At 48.2% G+C, this 18,172-nt stretch overlaps 1 protein-coding gene across 1 annotated transcript in view; it reads right to left on the reverse strand.

Annotated features, from left to right (window-relative positions):
- SLC12A8 (solute carrier family 12, member 8) overlaps positions 1-18,172 on the reverse strand; it is a 143,118-nt gene that overhangs the window by 47,336 nt on the left and 77,610 nt on the right. The window contains exon 6 of the mRNA XM_010834282.1: positions 12,186-12,299. Coding sequence (XP_010832584.1) covers positions 12,186-12,299 — 114 coding nt within the window. The remainder of the gene's footprint in view (positions 1-12,185; positions 12,300-18,172) is intronic.

Here is an 18,172-nt window from a genome sequence, read left to right on the forward strand (position 1 = left end):
GCTCAGATGTAGGCATGTTGTTTGGTAATGCAGTTAGCTCCTGAAGTACTAAAATGACTACAAATGGTTGCCCCTGTAGAGGGGTTCTTTGGGTGGTCAAGTTGGCGGAGGAGGGAGGGCAGGCTGAGAGACTACTGCTTTACGTTGCAAGCACCTCTGCACTATTTTTTTTTATTTTTTAAATCACATACAGGTTTTATTTAGATTAAGAGAGCAAGGCCGAGGACCTGCCTTACTCTGACCACAGCTCATGGGACCATGTCCTTTGTTGCTAGAACAGTCTGACGGCCAAGGCCAGCCCTGGCCAGATCCCCATGTCTACCTGATACTCAGGCCCCACTAACTTCGTCCATTAACACCTCCGCTTTCTGAACCTCCCAAATGCTGAACCTCTGCCAAGGTTCTCACCTGTCACCAGGTTTACCAGTGTCTTACCTGCCTGGCTTCCTACCTTCGGCAATGACTTCATTCTGCCCCCAAGCCCCTGGCAGTTCTATGCCCATTCACTCAGCTTTGCAAAGTTACATACTGCCATGCATTCTTTGCCATTTCCGTACCTCCTCTAGTTTGTCATGTCTTTATGTACGCCTTCCTTCAGATCATTTACAAAACTCTAGAAATAAGGAGCCACAAGAACTCCATTGCCATAGGCGCTTCTGTCTAGGAAAGTGATTGATTAATCGTAATGGCTTCCTGCTTCCCAAAGGTTCTGTATTCATAACAAACAAACGCCCTTTTCTTCTCTCTCCACAATCCCTTGCACAGTGATGACCCTGCCTTTAATTAGAGGTCCTACTAGCTGGCCTGGTATGGGGCATGTGGGAATCCTGCTCAGTGGGAGCAGAAACAGCTGACACTGACACAGGCCACCCTCAGGAATGGGCCAGACCCAGACAGCCAGGAAGTGGGCTTGTGAGACAAAACAGGCAAGCCAGAAAATAGGCAGTCAGTACCGTGAACACAGAACTCCCAAGACAAGGAAATGGCAGTAACTTGCACTCCAGACAGGAAGCCTCGGGGTGACTCCTGTGGGTGTTCCGGGCACACCTATTAGATTGGTTTGCACACTGTTACTCCCAGAATTTTGCCCTTGCACGACTACACAATTCTTGAGCAGATGATCTCTAGTTCTGGTGGACTATAAATGTCTTGCTTACCAGTTAGATCTAGAAAAGTTATTTTGATTTCATATTCACCCATACTAATCAGGTATTATAGAGATTCCCTAGTTACCTTTCTGCTTCTGTTACAATTTAAAAATATTATTAATGTTAGAGTTAGATTTAGTGGAGGAATAGTAGAATAAGTACTATTTCACGGTGATATTTACAAATAATGCCCCCTAAAAAAAGGTTCCACAGTTAAAAACCGTATCAGTGGGAAAAACCTTGATTAAACAAGATCAGAGAGATTCTTACTGCTGGACTTACCATGCTAAGTCACTTCAGTCGTGTCCAACTCTGTGCGACCCCATAGACAGCAGCCCACCAGGCTCCCCCATCCCTGGGATTCTCCAGGCAAGAATACTGGAGTGGGTTGCCATTTCCTTCTCCAATGCATGAAAGTGAAAAGTGAAAGTGAAGTTGCTCAGTCGTATCCGACTCTTAGCGACCCCATGGACTACCAGCCTACCAGGCTCCTCCGTCCATAGGATTTTCCAGGCAAGAGTACTGGAGTGGGGTGCCATTGCCTTACCATACAACATTCTAATTTTCATTGTCCATTTGTAAGAAGAGAAATGTAGCACATACTATTTCCCAAAACTTATTTGACATTCAACACTTTTTTTTAAAAAATGAAACACTTTAATCATTGGAAAACACCAAGTGTCCATTTTGTAATTCCTATTTGATCTTTATCCTCTTTTTGGCAGGCTTCCTAAAAATCTTTAAAGTGGTTATTTAGAATCATCAATTCTTAAAGCTGGAAGGTATCTTAGAGATCATCGACTCTGGCCTTTTATTTCACAGATGAGGCAACTGAGACCCCAAAAGAGGAAGCAATTTTGATCATGTTTTCAAGCTAGCTGCTTGCAAAACCAGCAGAACTCATGTTGAAGTTTCCTTAATTCAAGTCATGTTATTTCCTCCACATCATACAGTCTCTCCATTTCCTCCTAACACCCATGCTCTTTTTGGATTTTTCTTTTTAAACCAGAGCAACAGCATGATTAATTTGGGGCTACCGCCCCCACAAGAGTGCTGAACTTAGTTATAATCAGCCCTACTTATAATCAGTTATAATCAGCACCACACGTTGGTTTTCCTACAGCAATTTCCGTCCCCAGTTCTGAATCACTAGTCTGTCCTGGTCCAGGGCATTTCCCCTCCTCGTTGGTCGTGAGCTGCCAGTTCCAGGAAGCAGTTAATTGCTTTACCCTAAACCACGTCCTCGCCCTATATCAGGATGATGATATGGGCTGCATCGTGACCATATGACTTAGGCAACAGGTTTCTTCACACAGGTAAAGCCTTCTGACTTGGTCTTCCATCCTCGTCCTAAGGCCTTTTACATCTCCTCACCGACTCAGCTTTCACATGTGAGGATGGTGGTGTTGGCCATCACTTTACCAGCTTGAGTTGAGGAGGTTAAACCTCCAGCATCATCCAGACCTTTCTGGGCACTGCCATTAACCTCACAGTCTGGTTGTGTGGCACCAGGTGAACTGGGAGGTTTGGCTTGGCACCCTGGCTCAAACATCTGTGACAATAGACGTGGATGGTCAGGAGAGGAATTGATCCCTTAAACATCTCTAAGATCAGCTATTGATAAAAATAACCAGGATAAATGTCCATTAACCACTTACCAGCATCTGCAAGATAGTGGTCCTCTGCCTTTTCTCGCTGCCCGCTTCATCAACCATAGTACAGAGATCAAAGTCTTCACCTCTTGCCTGTTATTTTAATCCCACTCCCACCCTATTTCCTTTTTTGATCCTGAAAATGAGAATTCTTAAGAAAAAAAAAAAAAAGGCTTCCCCAGTGGCTCAATGGGTAAATACTTCACCTGCAATGCAGGGACACAGGAGGTGCAGGTTGATCCTGGGATTGGGATAGTCAAAGTTATGGTTTGTCTAGTAGTCATGTGTGGATATGAAAGTTGGACCATAAAGAATACTGAGCCCTGAAGAATTTATGCTTTCAAACTGTAATGCTGGAGAAGCCTCTTGAGAGTCCCTTGGACAGCAAGGAGATCAAACCAATCAGTCCTAAAGGAAGTCAACACTGAAGGGGCCTGATGTTGGAGCTCCAATACTTTGGCCACCTGATGTGAAGAGCTGACACACTGGGAAAGACCCTGATGCTGGGAAAGATTGAAGGCAGGAGGAGAAGGGAGCAACAGAGAACGAGAAGGTTGGGTGGTATCCCTGACTCAATGGACACGAGTTTGAGCAAACTCCAGGAAGGACAAGGAAGTCTGGAGTGCTGAGGTCCATGGTGTCACAGTCAGACGCGACATAGTGACTGAACAACAAGGAAACAATAGAAAAAAAAAAAGCCTGGGGCTTCTGGATAAAGCATTTGCCTGCAATGTGGGAGACCAGGGTTCAATCCCTGGGTTGGGAAGATCCCCTGGAGAAGGAAATGGCAACCCACTCCAGCACTCTTGCCTGGAAAATCCCATGGACAGAGGAGGCTGGTAGGCTACAGTCCCTGGGGTCGCAAAGAGTCAGACATGACTGAGTGACTTCACTTTTCCCTTGTGGTCCAGTGATTAAGAATCTGCCTGCCAATGCATGGGACTTGGGTTCGATCCCCAGTCCAGGAAGATCCCATACACCACAGGGTATCGAAGCCTGTGTACCACAGCTACTGAGCCCGCACTCTAGTAGAGCCCTCGAGCTGCAGCTATTGAGCCCACATGTCCTCGAGTCCATGGTCTACAACAAGAGAAGCCACCACAGGGAGAAGCCTGTGTACCACAGTGAAGGACAGCCCCCACACAGCACAGGGAGAAGCCCGTGTACCACAGTGAAGGACAGCCCCCACACAGCACAGGGAGAAGCCCGTGTACCACAGTGAAGGACAGCCCCCACACAGCACAGGGAGAAGCCTGTGTACCACAGTGTGAGCCCACATGTCCTCGAGTCCATGGTCTACAACAAGAGAAGCCACCACAGGGAGAAGCCTGTGTACCACAGTGAAGGACAGCCCCCACACAGCACAGGGAGAAGCCCGTGTACCACAGTGAAGGACAGCCCCCACACAGCACAGGGAGAAGCCCGTGTACCACAGTGAAGGACAGCCCCCACACAGCACAGGGAGAAGCCTGTGTACCACAGTGAAGGACAGCCCCCACACAGCACAGGGAGAAGCCTGTGTACCACAATGAAGGATAGTCACAACCAGAGAAAGCCCGCACACAGCAACAAAGACCCAGCACGGCCAAAAATAAATAAATAAATAAATACTTTTTATAAAGAAAAACACCTAATCATTTTCTAGACTTTCCTGGTTTCTGTTGGTTGGTCATTAAAGAACTACTCTTACTTTAGAAGCCTTCAATTTTCCCTTTCCATTTAGAGATTGTTTCTCTGTTGCCTTTTTTGTTTCTTTTTTTAAGTTCATAAATTTATTACTTTTCTTTTTCATTAAAGTAGAATATCCATGCACTAAAGTGACTTAACCTTATCTGCCGCCTTTTGTTGTTTGGAGGCAGTGTGGCTCTGAGCCTCGGTCTCCCCATTTGCAAATGGGGATAAGATTATGTACCTTGCAGGATTGTTGTAAAGCTAGAAAGAACATCTATAACGCACCTAGCACAGTGCCTGGCACCTAGTAGGTGCTAAATAAATGTCCACCTGGGGGTGGGGGCATGGGATAAACTGGGAGATTAGGACTGACATATACACATTATCTATAAAATAGATGACTAATAAGAACCTGCTGCATAGCACAGGGAACTCTACTCAATGGTCTATATGGGAAAAGAATCTTAAAAAAAACAAGAAGAGTGGATATATGTATATATGTTTATATATAACTGGTGCACTTTGCTGTATACCTGTAACTCACATAACATTGTAAATCAACTATAACACAATAAAAAAACATTTTTTTTGAATGTCCATTTGGGGAAGATGGGCTCCCTTCTGCTCTCAGAACTCCCCTGGGTTCCTAAGCACTCTGGCTGCCCCTCCTTACCTTCCACCTGATCGTCAAAACCCCACTCCTTCCCCACACCTGGCTGATTGGTTTGTTTAGCTGTTAAAGTAGCAATCTTTCGTCCCCTCTTCGCTCTATTCTTAGAGGCAGAACTAGTCAGTGCTCCACCCTCGCAATGCCTTAGAGATGCTGAGACAGACTGTGTCTAATAATGGGACATTCAAACACTAGGATTCCAGCAGGATTTATTGACTTCCGGGTAGAGTACAGCTCCAGACAAACGTGTGTCCTCTTTCCCAGCATCCTTGCCAAAGCACGTGGGAAGTGATGGGGATCACCATTTTTTGTCGGGTGACCTTGGGAAATCACCTCTCTGTGTCATTGTTTCCTCATATGTAAGATGGATTAATAATAGAACCCAGGGAAGGATACAGGTTCCATGGGGCCTAAAACTTTTTCAAAATACCAAGTTATGAATATGAAATGGAACTTTAGAAGGAGGTCATGCAACCAAGGGACCCTGAAACCCAGGCTTCATTAGCTTAATGGTAAATCTGCATCTGATATAAGCACTGGGGTCATGATGAGGTTTAAATGAAAGACTATAAAGTGTTCCGCACAGTGCCTGATGTTGTAGGCTATTGTAATGATAATTATTATAGATACTGTGATAATTTGATAAAATCATAAATTCTATAAGTGAGATTACAAAAATAAACATATATAATAATTATAAAGCTCCCTCCCTTTCTCCTGTTCCTACTCACAAGTCCATCAGAATGCAGAGAGGTGAGTCCCGCCCTCAGACTGTCCTTCCTCAGGCTCTCTGCTCCTTAAAACAAGACCTCATTCTGCCCCAGCAGGTCCTCGTTCTCTCACCCACAAGAACACATAACTTAGGAGGAGGCCTGGGGATACACTGGGAGAGAAGGAATGTACGGGTAGGCTGAAGGCAAAGCCAGCACGGATGCCTAGAGCTGAGGGTCCCAGAGACAGCCAGCCAATCTGGAAGAGCCCAGTAGAATCCAGAACTTCTCAGAGTGTGTGTATGTGTGTGGGGTGGGGAGAGATAGGATCAGGTCCAGGGAGGCCAAAGGATGTCACAGAAATAGCAGGGCTCCTGACCACAAAGGTAAGCGTGGACATTCTGGTAAAGGCTGCTGGTTTCCCCCATACATTTTGATGCTGGGTGTGGTCAACCACAAGAGGCCCTTATCCTTTCCAGCAGGAGTCTGAAATTTGGGGACAAGGGTTACACAACTTCACACAATGGTATTTATCCCAGTGAATTTCCATTTTCTAGTTCCTCCATGTACTGTGGTCCCAGATTCCCAGAGTGGCTATGTGTGTGTATGAATAACTATAGGGAGAGGTGTTTGTTTTTCAGAGAAAGTTTGGTGGTATAGCTCAGAGAAGGAAAGTGCTTTGGGAAACTAAATGCAGAGTCTATTCCAAGGTCCCAGCCCCACCCTGCAGCCACCACCACAGGGTGTGGTGGAGTGCAGCGAGGAGCACTGACAGAAGACCTTGCTTCCTAACTCCAGAGGAGCCACTGAAACCTAGGCTTCAGCTATTCTCCCCAGAAGTCTCCCGCCCCTGGGGATAAAATCTCTAGAGTAACCTAAATAACATCACTGGTCAGAGATGAGGATGCAGGGTTGGGGGACTGGAAGTGTCTGTTCTTCCAAACTCCTCTCCCCTCTCACAGCCTGGAGGTTCTCTTGTTCCAGGAGAGGATGGCGTTGGAGGGAGCCCCAGCCATGACTCACTCAGAGCTAATCCTTGGCAAATCCGTCACCATGGAAACTGCCAATCATCCATGCTTTTCATAGCTTAATGGAACATCTGCCAGGGGAAAGCCAAGGGATACAAATTGCCTGTCCTGCCTACTGTGTTTACACTGGAGCCCCTGGAAAACAGAGATAGCCAGGAGAGGCAACCCTTTACAGAGGGATGGTGGCCCAACTTTATTGCAGAGGGGGACCCCTTCCAGGGCTCGAAAGTGGGCTCTTGTCTAACACTCAGAAAAGAATTGTCAGAGGTGACATGTACTGACAAAGCAAGAGACTTCACTGGGAAGGGGCACCTGGGTGGAGAGCAAGAGGGTCAGGGAACCAAGGAGACCTGCTCTGCCATGTGGCTTGCAGTCTCGGGTTTTATGGTGATGGGATTAGTTTCCGGGCTGTCTCTGGCCAATCATTCTGACTCAGGGCCCTTCCTGGTGGTGCACACATTGCTCAGTCAAGATGGATTCTAACAAGGAGGATTCTGGGAGGTCAATGGGACATGAGTATCTCCTTTTGACCTTTCCCAAATTCTACCGGTTGTTGGTGGCTTTTTAGTTCCGTATTCCTTACCAGGACCTCCTGTCGTAAAATAACTCACACAAATGGTTGCTATCGTGCCTGGCCAGGGTGGGTGGTTTCAGTCAGTGTGTTTCTCCTAACAACTCTGGTCACCTTCCACACCTTAGCTGGGTGACCTTCCGCAATCCTTCATAAACTCCTCTGTGCTCATTTCCCAGATCAGTGATTCTCAACCTGGTTGGGCCCAGATCGGGGTGTGGAGGGTGGGGTTGGGGCCGGGGGTGTCAGGGAGGCAGAAAAGCACATCCCCTGAGAGGGGTGGGGTAAAAGAGGCCTGTGTAGACAGTTTGTTCAATATTATAATTTTATATTTGGAATATTACCAAACAATACCTTCATAACTTAAGCCACAGAAAATAAAGAAGCTTGGCTAATCTTCTTAGGTAGAATCTTTCTCAAAGAAAGGACTAAGATACTCCTTCTGGTCCAGGGAGACACAGAATTTCCAGTGTAGTAAGGTTTTCAGTATGATTAACAAAAACGAACATGGATTAAAAGATAAAAAGTTGAGAGTCACTCGCTGGACTGGCTGATCTCAAATGGTAGTCCAGCTCAAATTCTGGGCTCCTGGGTGGCATCTTCCAACCTCAAGGCACTGCTGATTCCCTACTGAAGGGTGAAGCACCAGAGGGAAGGCTCGTCACCCCGGGCCCTTCACTCAGGCCACGCGTTCCCTCTCTTACAAAATGCAAGGCCTGCAAATAAAAAGGAGGGAAGCCATGGGAGAAGCTTGGAGGGGACCTGACAGGGTCACGCACATAAGGCAACATCCTGGTGGTACTGCCTGCCTCAAAGGACCACGGCCCTGCTTCAGCTGGAGCTGCTAACCTGGCACCTGAAAGCAAGGATCTGACCTGGCATCAGGACTCCCTGCCAGGCCCAAGGAAACAGGCTCATGTGGGAAACAGGCCAGGCTCAGGTGGGAAGCCTCTTGAATGTGTTGGGGAGGGGCAAGGTGTGGGGGAATGGGGAGCAGAAGGGGCTAGAAAATATTTTCAGATGTTAATGTTAAAAATTTTCTTCTTCGTGTATTTCATCCCCTCCCCCTTTCCTTTTCTGTCCATTCAAAAGGAACGTGACCTTTATTTTATTATCTTGGTGGAAATACATGGCAGGGAAGAAGCAGACTTTTCACATTGTTTTGGTTTCTGTTTCTCAAAAGGCTGGGCCCTTAGGAGATTTTAGAGGATCTAGGAGAAGGCAATGGCACCCCACTCCAGTACTCTTGCCTGGAAAATCCCATGGATGGAGGAGCCTGGAAGGCTGCAGTCCATGGGGTCGCTGAGGGTCGGACACAACGGAGTGACTTCACTTTCACTTTTCACTTTCATGCATTGGAGAAGGAAATGGCAACCCACTCCAGCGTTCTTGCCTGGAGAATCCCAGGGACGGGGAGCCTGGTGGGCTGCCGTCTATGGGGTCACACAGAGTCGGACACGACTGAAGCAACTTAGCAGCAGCAGCAGCAGGAGGAGGTAGAAAAGAAGCTGCAGAGTGACTGGGGAGAGCATGGCGGGAACAAAACCTATTTGCTACATTGTTTGTAGGGCCCAGTGCAAAAAAAATGTAGGACCCTTTGTTCAAAATTTATTAAGAATTTTAGCAACAGCAAAGCATTAAACCAAGTGTGGGGTCCTTCTGAGCTTATGACCAAGTGTGAATGCATAAATTCATGCTCACTAAGCTGGCCCTGGACAGCAGTGTCGCCCGTATTAGAACAGAAGATTGCCCCTCACGCTTGGGCAGGAAGAGAAAGGCCCACAGGATTTGAACAACGGGGACCTGAGGCCTACTCCCTGGCAGCACCAGTGGGATCCAGCAAGACCTCAGGAAAGAAGGTCTGAGAGGTACACAGACTCTAGGCACGAGGTTCCCAGGTTCCGCAAACTTTCCATCCCCCAAAGTGGCTCGGAAGCAGCAGAGACCATAAACCTAAAGGGAGCTGCAGACAGGGCTGTGGGAGGGCCTGGCTCAGAGCACAGATGATGAACAGCCAGAGCCCCTGACACGCCCTGTACTTAGTAAGACCCTGAGACCTGACAGGCAAGGCAGAGGCATGAGGAATGACTGACATCAGTTCCCAGCCACCCTGGCAGCCTGAAGGCTTAGGTTCAGAGACCAACTCTTTCCACTTCATTAAGATGAAAGAAACGCATTGTTTCTGGCACACCTGGATTGTAGAACAGCATGCTACCTGCCATCACCGAGACCTAGCTCCAGTCTTCTTCCTGTGACCTAGCCTCAAAGAGGGAGGAGGGAGGAGGGGTGTCAACTCGGAGTTGCCTTAGTTACTCAGCTGAGAAATGAAGCTTGGGGCAGAGTGGTCAGGTGGTAGAGACAGAGGGAAGTGAGAGTAAAGGCGGGTAAATTTAGGAGGTAAAATTCACAGGACTTGCAGGAGACTGGTAAGGAAGAGGCTTCCTCGATGGCTCAGTGGGTAAAAAAATCTGCCTGCAATGCAGGAGACACAGGAGACATGGGTTCGATCCCTTGGTTGGGAAGATCCCCTGGAGGAAGAAATGGCAACCTACTTCAGTATTCTTGCCTGGCGAAGCCCATGGACAGAGAAGCCTGACAAGAGGAAGGTGTCAGAAGTAACTCCCCATTACTAGCTCAAGCAATTGCGGGGATGAGGGTGCCATCCCTGAGATCAGGAGTGGAGGAGAACCAGTTGGGGCTGATGGGATGGATGGGTTCTGAACATGCTGAGTCTAGGATACCAAGAGAAGGTGTCAGGTAGGCACTTAAATACACGATGTGAAGCTTAGAGAAGTCGGGGCTAGAGGCATAAATCTGGGAATGGCCAGCATTGTGGGTGGTCCCTGAACAATGGGCATGAATGAGATCCCAAGGGAAACAGTAGGCACAGCCTGAAGAACCCCAGCATTGAATGGGCAGGCAGAAGAGGATGCCCCTATCAAGAGGGTCAGAGCAGGATGCTACATCATAGAAGGTACGAGAAATGAAGGAGAAAGTGGAACGCAGCTGAGAGGTCAAACACACTGAGAAATTTTAAGTACCCACTGAACTAAGTGGAAGCCACTGATGACTTTGGAAAGAACCATTTCACTGGAGAGAGAGGCCTGGAATTCCAAAAGGAGTGAGTGGACGAGTAGAGCAGGAGGCAGGAAAGTGGTTGGGAGAGCAGAGACTGTGGCTGTGCAGGGGAGAGAAAGGGGCGGTGGCCAGAGGGAGAAATGGGATTCAGGGGAGTTGTTAAATATGACTACAGTCAGTAATTTCCCCCCGCGTTTTAACAGCTTTACTGAGGTATAACTAACATACAATAAGCTACAAGTTTAAGAGTGTGACAGTCTGTAAAATTTGACAAGAACACACTTGCGAGTCCATCACCACAGTGAGAAACACATTTTTTCATCCCCCCAAATTTCCTTGGCCTCCCTCCTGCTCCCTTCACCTCCACTCCTAGGTATTAACTGACCTGCTTTCTGTCACTGTAGTTTGCATTTTCTAGAATTTTATATAAATGGATTTTTAAATAATTTTATCTTTTTAAAAAGGAACTCTCTTTTTGCCTGACTTTTTTCACACAGCAGCCTTATTTTGAGAGTCATCTACATCGTCACAAGTTATCGATAGTTCACTTTTTCTAATAGCTGATTAGTTTTATATTGTGTGGTGACACCATAATTTGTCTCTCCATTCACCCTTTGATGAGTATTTGAGTTGCTTCCAGTTGGGACTATACCAAACTAAGTTGCTTTGAACTTTCATATACAAGTCTTTATATGGATACATGCTTTCCCCCCCCCCCCGCCTCAATAGTAGATAACCAGGATTGGAATGGCTGGGTATGTTTGGTTTTTAAGAAACTGTCAAACCATTTTCCAAAAATGGTTGTCCCATTTTACGTTCCCATCAGCAATGTATGCAAGTTCCAGTTCCTCCAAATCCTTGTCCACATCTGATAGGGACAGTCTCTTAAATTTTCAACAATCTAGTAGCTTTTCCTCCCTTCTCTCTGGAGGAAGGCAGAAGGAAGAGGGAAAGGAGACAAAATCAGCTCCAGGACATCAACACTGCCTGGATGGAGAAAGAAACGTTTTTTTGAGTCTGTGTTCTGGGAACAAGCCCAGTCCCTAGTAAATGGTTATTTCTTGTAGAGCATTTGGTCAACACGTTAGCTTACTACCTTCTGGGCCTGGGACCCGAGCATGCAACAGGAGTTCTACCAGGACCTCAGCTGTGCAAGGCTCCTCTGCAGGCACCATGGAATGGGAAAGTGGGGGACAGGACGCAGTCCTTGCCCGTGGGATCCTGATTTCACCCACAACCAAAGTGGCAAGAAGATAAGAGCATTTCTCTGCCCCTGGGAGAAGACATGTGGGTTGGGGTAGGGGAGGGGGAGATTAGAGACCAGTCTGCACTCGATACAAGGTGGAAAGGGCAGCTGTCCTGTTGAGGAATCCAGCCTGCTTAGCCCTAAGAGAATATGTCCCCTCTACTAACTTGGCCAAGAGGTGTCAATATGTAAGTATAAGGAGTAAGGAGGATCAAATCATGTTGGGAGCCTTCAGGAATTATGAACAAGTAAAGCCTCTGTCAAAATAATAGATGTGTAGTTAAAGCTAAGGCTGTCTATAAAGTCAGGTATATACCCTATAAGCACATACAGGTCCATTATGATACTACATTTTGGGAACCAAGCATTTACTTATATCCCTAACATGATAATGAAAAAGAATGCCAGTACCTGTAGCTGCGGGGAAGAACACCCCGAAGACAGTGAAAAAGGACTCTCCAGGGCTGTAATCTGGCAGAGTGTTGTTCTGTAGCAGTTCTGGTGAATATCCAATAAAACCATGTTCTGAAATAATACCAAGAAAGCAAAATGAGCCGAGTGACAAGACATAGCACAAGTTCCCTAGATTACAGTCCCAGCTTTAAATAGTAAATAGTCCCAGCTTTAAATAGTAACTTTAAATAGTAAAAGGTAGGTATGATGTGGGGGGGCAGGGAGAGAACACAGAAGATTATAGAAACATCTTCCTTCCCACGTCTAGGTCTTGACTTTCGTATATATATATCTATGGATGTAGGTAAATAAAATGACATGAAGAAGAGAGTAGTCACCTCTAGCAAGGGGAGCTTTTATTTTTTGCTTGTAGACTTCGGTACAGCTGAAATCAGTGAGCATGCACTGATGTGTTTGCTTTTGATTTAAAAAATTACATTAACTCCCTGCTCAAAAACCTTCCCATAGATTCCTATTAGCTACAGAATAAAGTCCAAACTCCTTAAGACAAGTGTGGAAGCTCTGCACAACCTGGCAATGGCCCACCGTTTCCTATTCGTGCTTTGCCTTCTCCTCTTCCCAGCAGTCACACAGACCACTCTGCCCAAGAAGCCCCCTAGTACCCATTCCTGTGTCCCCTGCTTCCAGACCCTTCCCCACATCTCTGAACATCAATATGGTGCTCACTCTTCAAGCCCAACCCAAACGCTGCTCTCTTTGGGCTTTACATTAACTCCCTGATCAGAATCCTCCTCCTAAGTGCCCTCCGTGACCAGACTCCTTGGGGCTAGAGATCTGCTCTTAAACACCTCTGTCCCCCAGACCCAGCCACTGTGCCTGCCACACAGCAGGCAGGGTGCAAATATGGGTCACGCTGAAAGAACCTTGCTCTTGGATCTTTTGCTTCCGTGCTTTCAGTCTGATGGTTCAGAGACTACTTTATAGCAGAAACATCTCAGATCTGATTTCTTCAAAGAATTTTAAACATTTTTTACATTGCCTTAAATGCAGTTAAGAGGCTTCACTCCTACAGATACTGCTTTTTTGTCAAAGGGGGTCACCTTGAACAGTATCTGTGGATGTGTTAGTGGGCTGTGGAATTTTAAGATACAAGTCCAGTGTCCTTGGGCTCAGAAACACGCAGGATATCCAGTGTCAGTTTTTAGAGAATGAGTTGGTTTGTTCCTGCTCACTCTAGTCCACAACTCGGTCTTGATCTTTTTCCCTCTATCCCCTCTGACATGCAAGATGAGCACTTAGCCATTAGTCTCTCCATAGCTGACCCCCAGGGCTGTGGTGACAATCCCCTGCCAGCCTGTCCTCCACCACCCTCGGGGCTGAACTTCACCCCGAGCTTCCATCCAGTAAAGAGTGCTGGCTTGCTGATGAGTCCGAGATCACGGGCACTTCTCATGGCTTCCAAGGTTCATATCTTCATAGGAAAAATATTTTTCAAAAAAAAACAGTAAAATGAAAGCTCAGTGAAGCACAAGGAACCCTGGGGAGTCCAGTCAGGACTTAAAATCATTGTCAATCGCTCTCTTTCTCCTGAACCTTAGATCCCAAGGACTGTGCAGCATTTCCGAATGGTTTGGCGTCTTCACAGCTGGTCCTCCCCTCATTAACAGAAAAGCAATAATAGCCAAGTTAACTTTAGTTTATCCGCTGGCTGACCCCACTGACTAGACTTTCTGAGGAGAAAACCAGCCCAGCCTGCCTTGGAAGGGAGCTTGGCCAAGCTGGATGACACACAGGTCTGAGCACATCTGAGCACAGGGCTGTGCGCTGGGCAGGCAGGCTGTGAGGATCAAGAACACTTGATCAGGCTCCACGGATCCTGGCTGTCCCCGAAGCCACCCTGACACGGGCAGGCCTTTGGTCACCAGGCCTGAAGGGCCTGGCCCTGGTCAGCCTGAAGGGCCAGAGGGATCTCAGGCGCTGTAGATGAGTCACTGGGAAGCCTCTTCTCTTTCTCCATCATCCCACCAACGAGATCCACAGATTGAGCGGATGAGTCACTTGGCTTATTTGAGGCGGCAGGGGTGGGGGCGGGGTCCCTCCTCTGCAGGATGATCACAAATGCAGCTCTCACACGCTCACAAGCACACGCTCATACTGACAACTGCTGCTGACCCCAGCCCTTTCCCCCCAAGTCCAGTCCTGAATTGTTCTCAAGGAAATCTTAACTTCGACAAGAACTTTATCAACAGAGATGCTTGTCAATGAGTTATTTATAATCGTGTAAGTGGGGAGTGTCTAAATGTCCAACTGAAAGGTTGAGGTATTTTAAATCCTTATAAAGACTTACTAGTGCCAAAGAAACCTATCCATGTTACATATGACATATATTAAGTAAGAAATTGGATACCATTTATAGAATAAATACAAAAAAAAGTTTTAATGTATATATGTAAAAAAAGCAAATATACCAAAAACTAATTGTTGTTGTCTGTATAATGCAATCATGGGCAATTTTTTTTAAAATGTTTAAAAACTTTCCATGTTGTCTGTCATGAGCATAATCCACTTATCATCAAAAAGTAATGCCTTTTGTAAAAACAAACAAAACATCCCACAACTGAAAGCCTACTTTCTCCAGATAGCTTTTCTATTAACAAATTTATTCCTTTTTTTTCCTTTCCATTTATACTCTCCCTGTTTTTCAAAATGATACTTGCCCCATTTTTCAAAATAAGTAGCTTATGAGAAAAACATAAGATAGGGCAAGTAAAATAAGGGGCAAAAAAGAAACAGAAGGAAAAAAAAAAACGAAATTGAGCAAAAGATAGGGAGGAAACACCTACAGCCTCAGGTATTTGAGGTAAGACCCTGCAGTGACTTTCCTCAAGCTGGAATTCAAGGCCTAGAGAGATCATTTCTGACACAGCCCAGTCCAGCAGGGGTGGGCCTCACGGCCACCATTCACACATGCCGCATTCTAGTGGACGAGAAGGAGGCCTAGGCTCGCATGGTGGACCTGTCTAACTGCCTCTGCCCTTACCTTCCCGGGGCCCTTATGACTTCCATCCACTTGACAGTCCCCCACATCATGCTCCCCAGTCCTGAGCTAGCCCCACAGAAGACCTGGCCTTCATCCTGACTTCTGGGGCCCCAGTCTCTTGCCCACAACCCTAACCTCTGGTCCAGCTGGACCCAGGTCAGGCACTGATGTCTCAGAAGAATTTGTACTTAAGGCATGGCCTGAGGTCCGCTGGCCACATCCAGCATTGCAGGGCTGAGTAGACACCACCTGCCACGGCCTCTCACAGTGGGTCTTGCTGCCTGATTTGCTAATTCTTCTAGTCATGGCCCCATTTGAGAATCTGATGAAAGCACATTTTGCATTCCATTGTGGGGGTTCCCTGAAGCCTCCCCAAGGTTCAGGACCTCTATGCTAGGGGCTGCCTCTGTACCTGAGACTTCCGGCAGGCCCCACCTAACCTATGATGTCTCAAGTCCCACCATGCCGTGCCTTGGGGTGAACAGAGGCCAACATCTCCTGCTGTCGTCTCTGCCAGGCAAGGCATCTGCATGCATGGGGACAGGGCAGGTCCCCCAGGGACATCCCGGGACACTCCCTTCTGAACACAGTGACAAGTCATCAGTTATTAAGCACCTCCTCTGTGCCAGTCACTGGGCACCAAGTCCTTTACAACATCATCCTTGATCCTTACAACTACCCTGCAAGATCAGAGGTGAGCAAACCAGGCTCATGAAGGTGAAGAGTCTTGTCCAAGGTCACACAGTAGACCTGCCTGTATGACAGCCCTGGCGTCTCCTCTGGGAGGCCAGTCTTGAGGTCCCCAGGTCCCCAACACCACCCTCCCACACAGAGGGATGCATACAGCCGAGGTTTCCTTCAACTCCGAGAGAAACGCCCCTGAGGTCATGGCATCTCCCCTTCTCCACCTCTGTGGGGACCACGGGGGTCTCCCTGTGGAATGCCATATGCACTAAGGGGTGTGTGCACAGCTGGGAAGAGGCAGAGCCCAGCCTCCACCCCAGGTCTGTCTGAAGTCAACGGTTTCCATCTACCATAGCAACTCCCTGCAATTTATCCTGAGTTGTTTCCCCAGAGATGTCTAAGGTGAGTGTCTTCGCCTCTGTGGGCCCTTCAGAGACTCTGCTGGTAACAAGAGGGCTCCGGCGCTCTCAGCTGATGTCTTCCAGCTCTGCGAGGCCCAGAATGCCCAGTGCCTGCAGCTGCTGCATGTAACTATATCTGGGTTTGACCTGAACATCTGCTTCTGTATCCACAGAAAACATTATTTGGCCCCACGTGAGTTATGAGCTTTTAGGAAGAACAAAGATAGAACAGAGTGAGGAAACAGAAAACATGACGAAAACCAGGCAAGAGCAGGAGGTGGGAAGACACTTGAAGGCTGGCCTTCCCCCTCTGCACTCAGGTATCACAGCTTCCTGTCACCATAGGAAGCCCCCTGCAGGGTCAAGGATCTGCTCCCAAGGACTATCACAGGACCCTGCCTACCTCATCTGGGCCAAAGGAGTCAAGCACTGCTACAAACGGCAGCTCCCTCAGGCTGGGCTGTGCCCTCTGGGAAGGTGGCTTCCGGGAAACTCTGTGTCACCCGCCCTCACTGCCCCTGGGGTCCGCTGAAATCAGAGCAGGCAGAGGGAAGTCATCCCCCGCCTCCACCGTGGGTGTCAGATGGCCACTGCTGACTAACTTGGAAAGTGAGATATCTAAAAACGACGCTGGCACCGGGGGCCCTGCCATCCCTCTGATAAGCCCAGGTCGGGTCGGGGGCTTCCCACCCGGTTTTCTTCTTGGCTCAGGTCCCCCACCCCTCGACCAGCAAGACAGCCCTTTCCTGGGAACGACAATGGAAGAGGCCGGTCCAACCAGGAATAGAAAGAGCAGAGGAAGGGCCCAGGGAGAGGAAGGCGGGAGGGGCACGTTGCCCGGATCCTAGGACATCACAGGAAGAGCAGCGCTGCAAGGAAAAGGAAAGGAGAGGCCGAGCTTCTGGGAAGGGACACACACACACCAAAACAAGGCCTGGGGGCGGGGAGGGCGCGAGAAGGCCACCGGGCCTCAGAGGATCCCAGAGGAGCCGGAAAGTACAGTAGGGTGAGCAGTAAGGGAAAGGTGAACGGGGGGCCTTGACCAAGGGCCCCGCCTCACCCTGGACACTCGCCCCTCCCAAGAGCCTCCTCCGCAGCAAAACCCACCGGGAACCCGGGATGGTCTGCTCATTGCCCGGCATTGCCTTGATGGCTCTGGGACTCTGTCTCATGGGGACAGAGACCTGCATTTGCGGGGAGGGACAGAAAGCCTAAAATGGCCTAACAAAGACAGGTCAGTGCCAAGGAGAAAAGAGGCATGTCCAGGCCGCATCCTATCACTGAGGCTCTCACAGAGCTCCTGCCACGCAGCCCTGCACTTACTCAGATATGGCCCAATCCCAGCAGGTCCAAAGTGGACACAGACGGGCAGTCTGGCGAGCAAGCGCCCAGGGGCCTGGGCTGCTCAGTGGAGTTTTCTGCCTCAGGGCTTTGGTGTCAGGTCTGGGAGCTGCAATGGGTGAGGCAGCCTCAGTCCTGAGAGAGCAAAATGTGCCCAAACTGAGCTCAAAGAGGGTAGATATGGGAGAAGCCCAGGCTATTCTTCTCCTCCCTGGGGTGGAGCATGAGGCCCTGGGGATCTCTGGGAGGAAGGGAAGAACCGTGACAGGACGAAGAAACAGGACACCTGGGCTCACACTCTGGTTCTGCCACAGACTCACTGTGGGACTGTAAGTGAGCCCTTCTTCGAAATGCAAATGATAACTCTGTCCACCTGGGATGGGCCCTGGGATGTCCAGGTGGGGATGTCCCCCAGGGATGAGAGTCTGCAGTCTAAATGAACCCAGGTGATGTAGATCACACTCTCAGTAACAGGTAAACTAAATTCTTTTTCAGAACACTTCTAATTCTGAAAGCCG

Source organism: Bison bison, unplaced genomic scaffold, assembly GCF_000754665.1.
Source record: "Bison bison bison isolate TAMUID 2011002044 unplaced genomic scaffold, Bison_UMD1.0 scf7180017864032, whole genome shotgun sequence".
Lineage (NCBI taxonomy): Eukaryota > Metazoa > Chordata > Mammalia > Artiodactyla > Bovidae > Bison > Bison bison.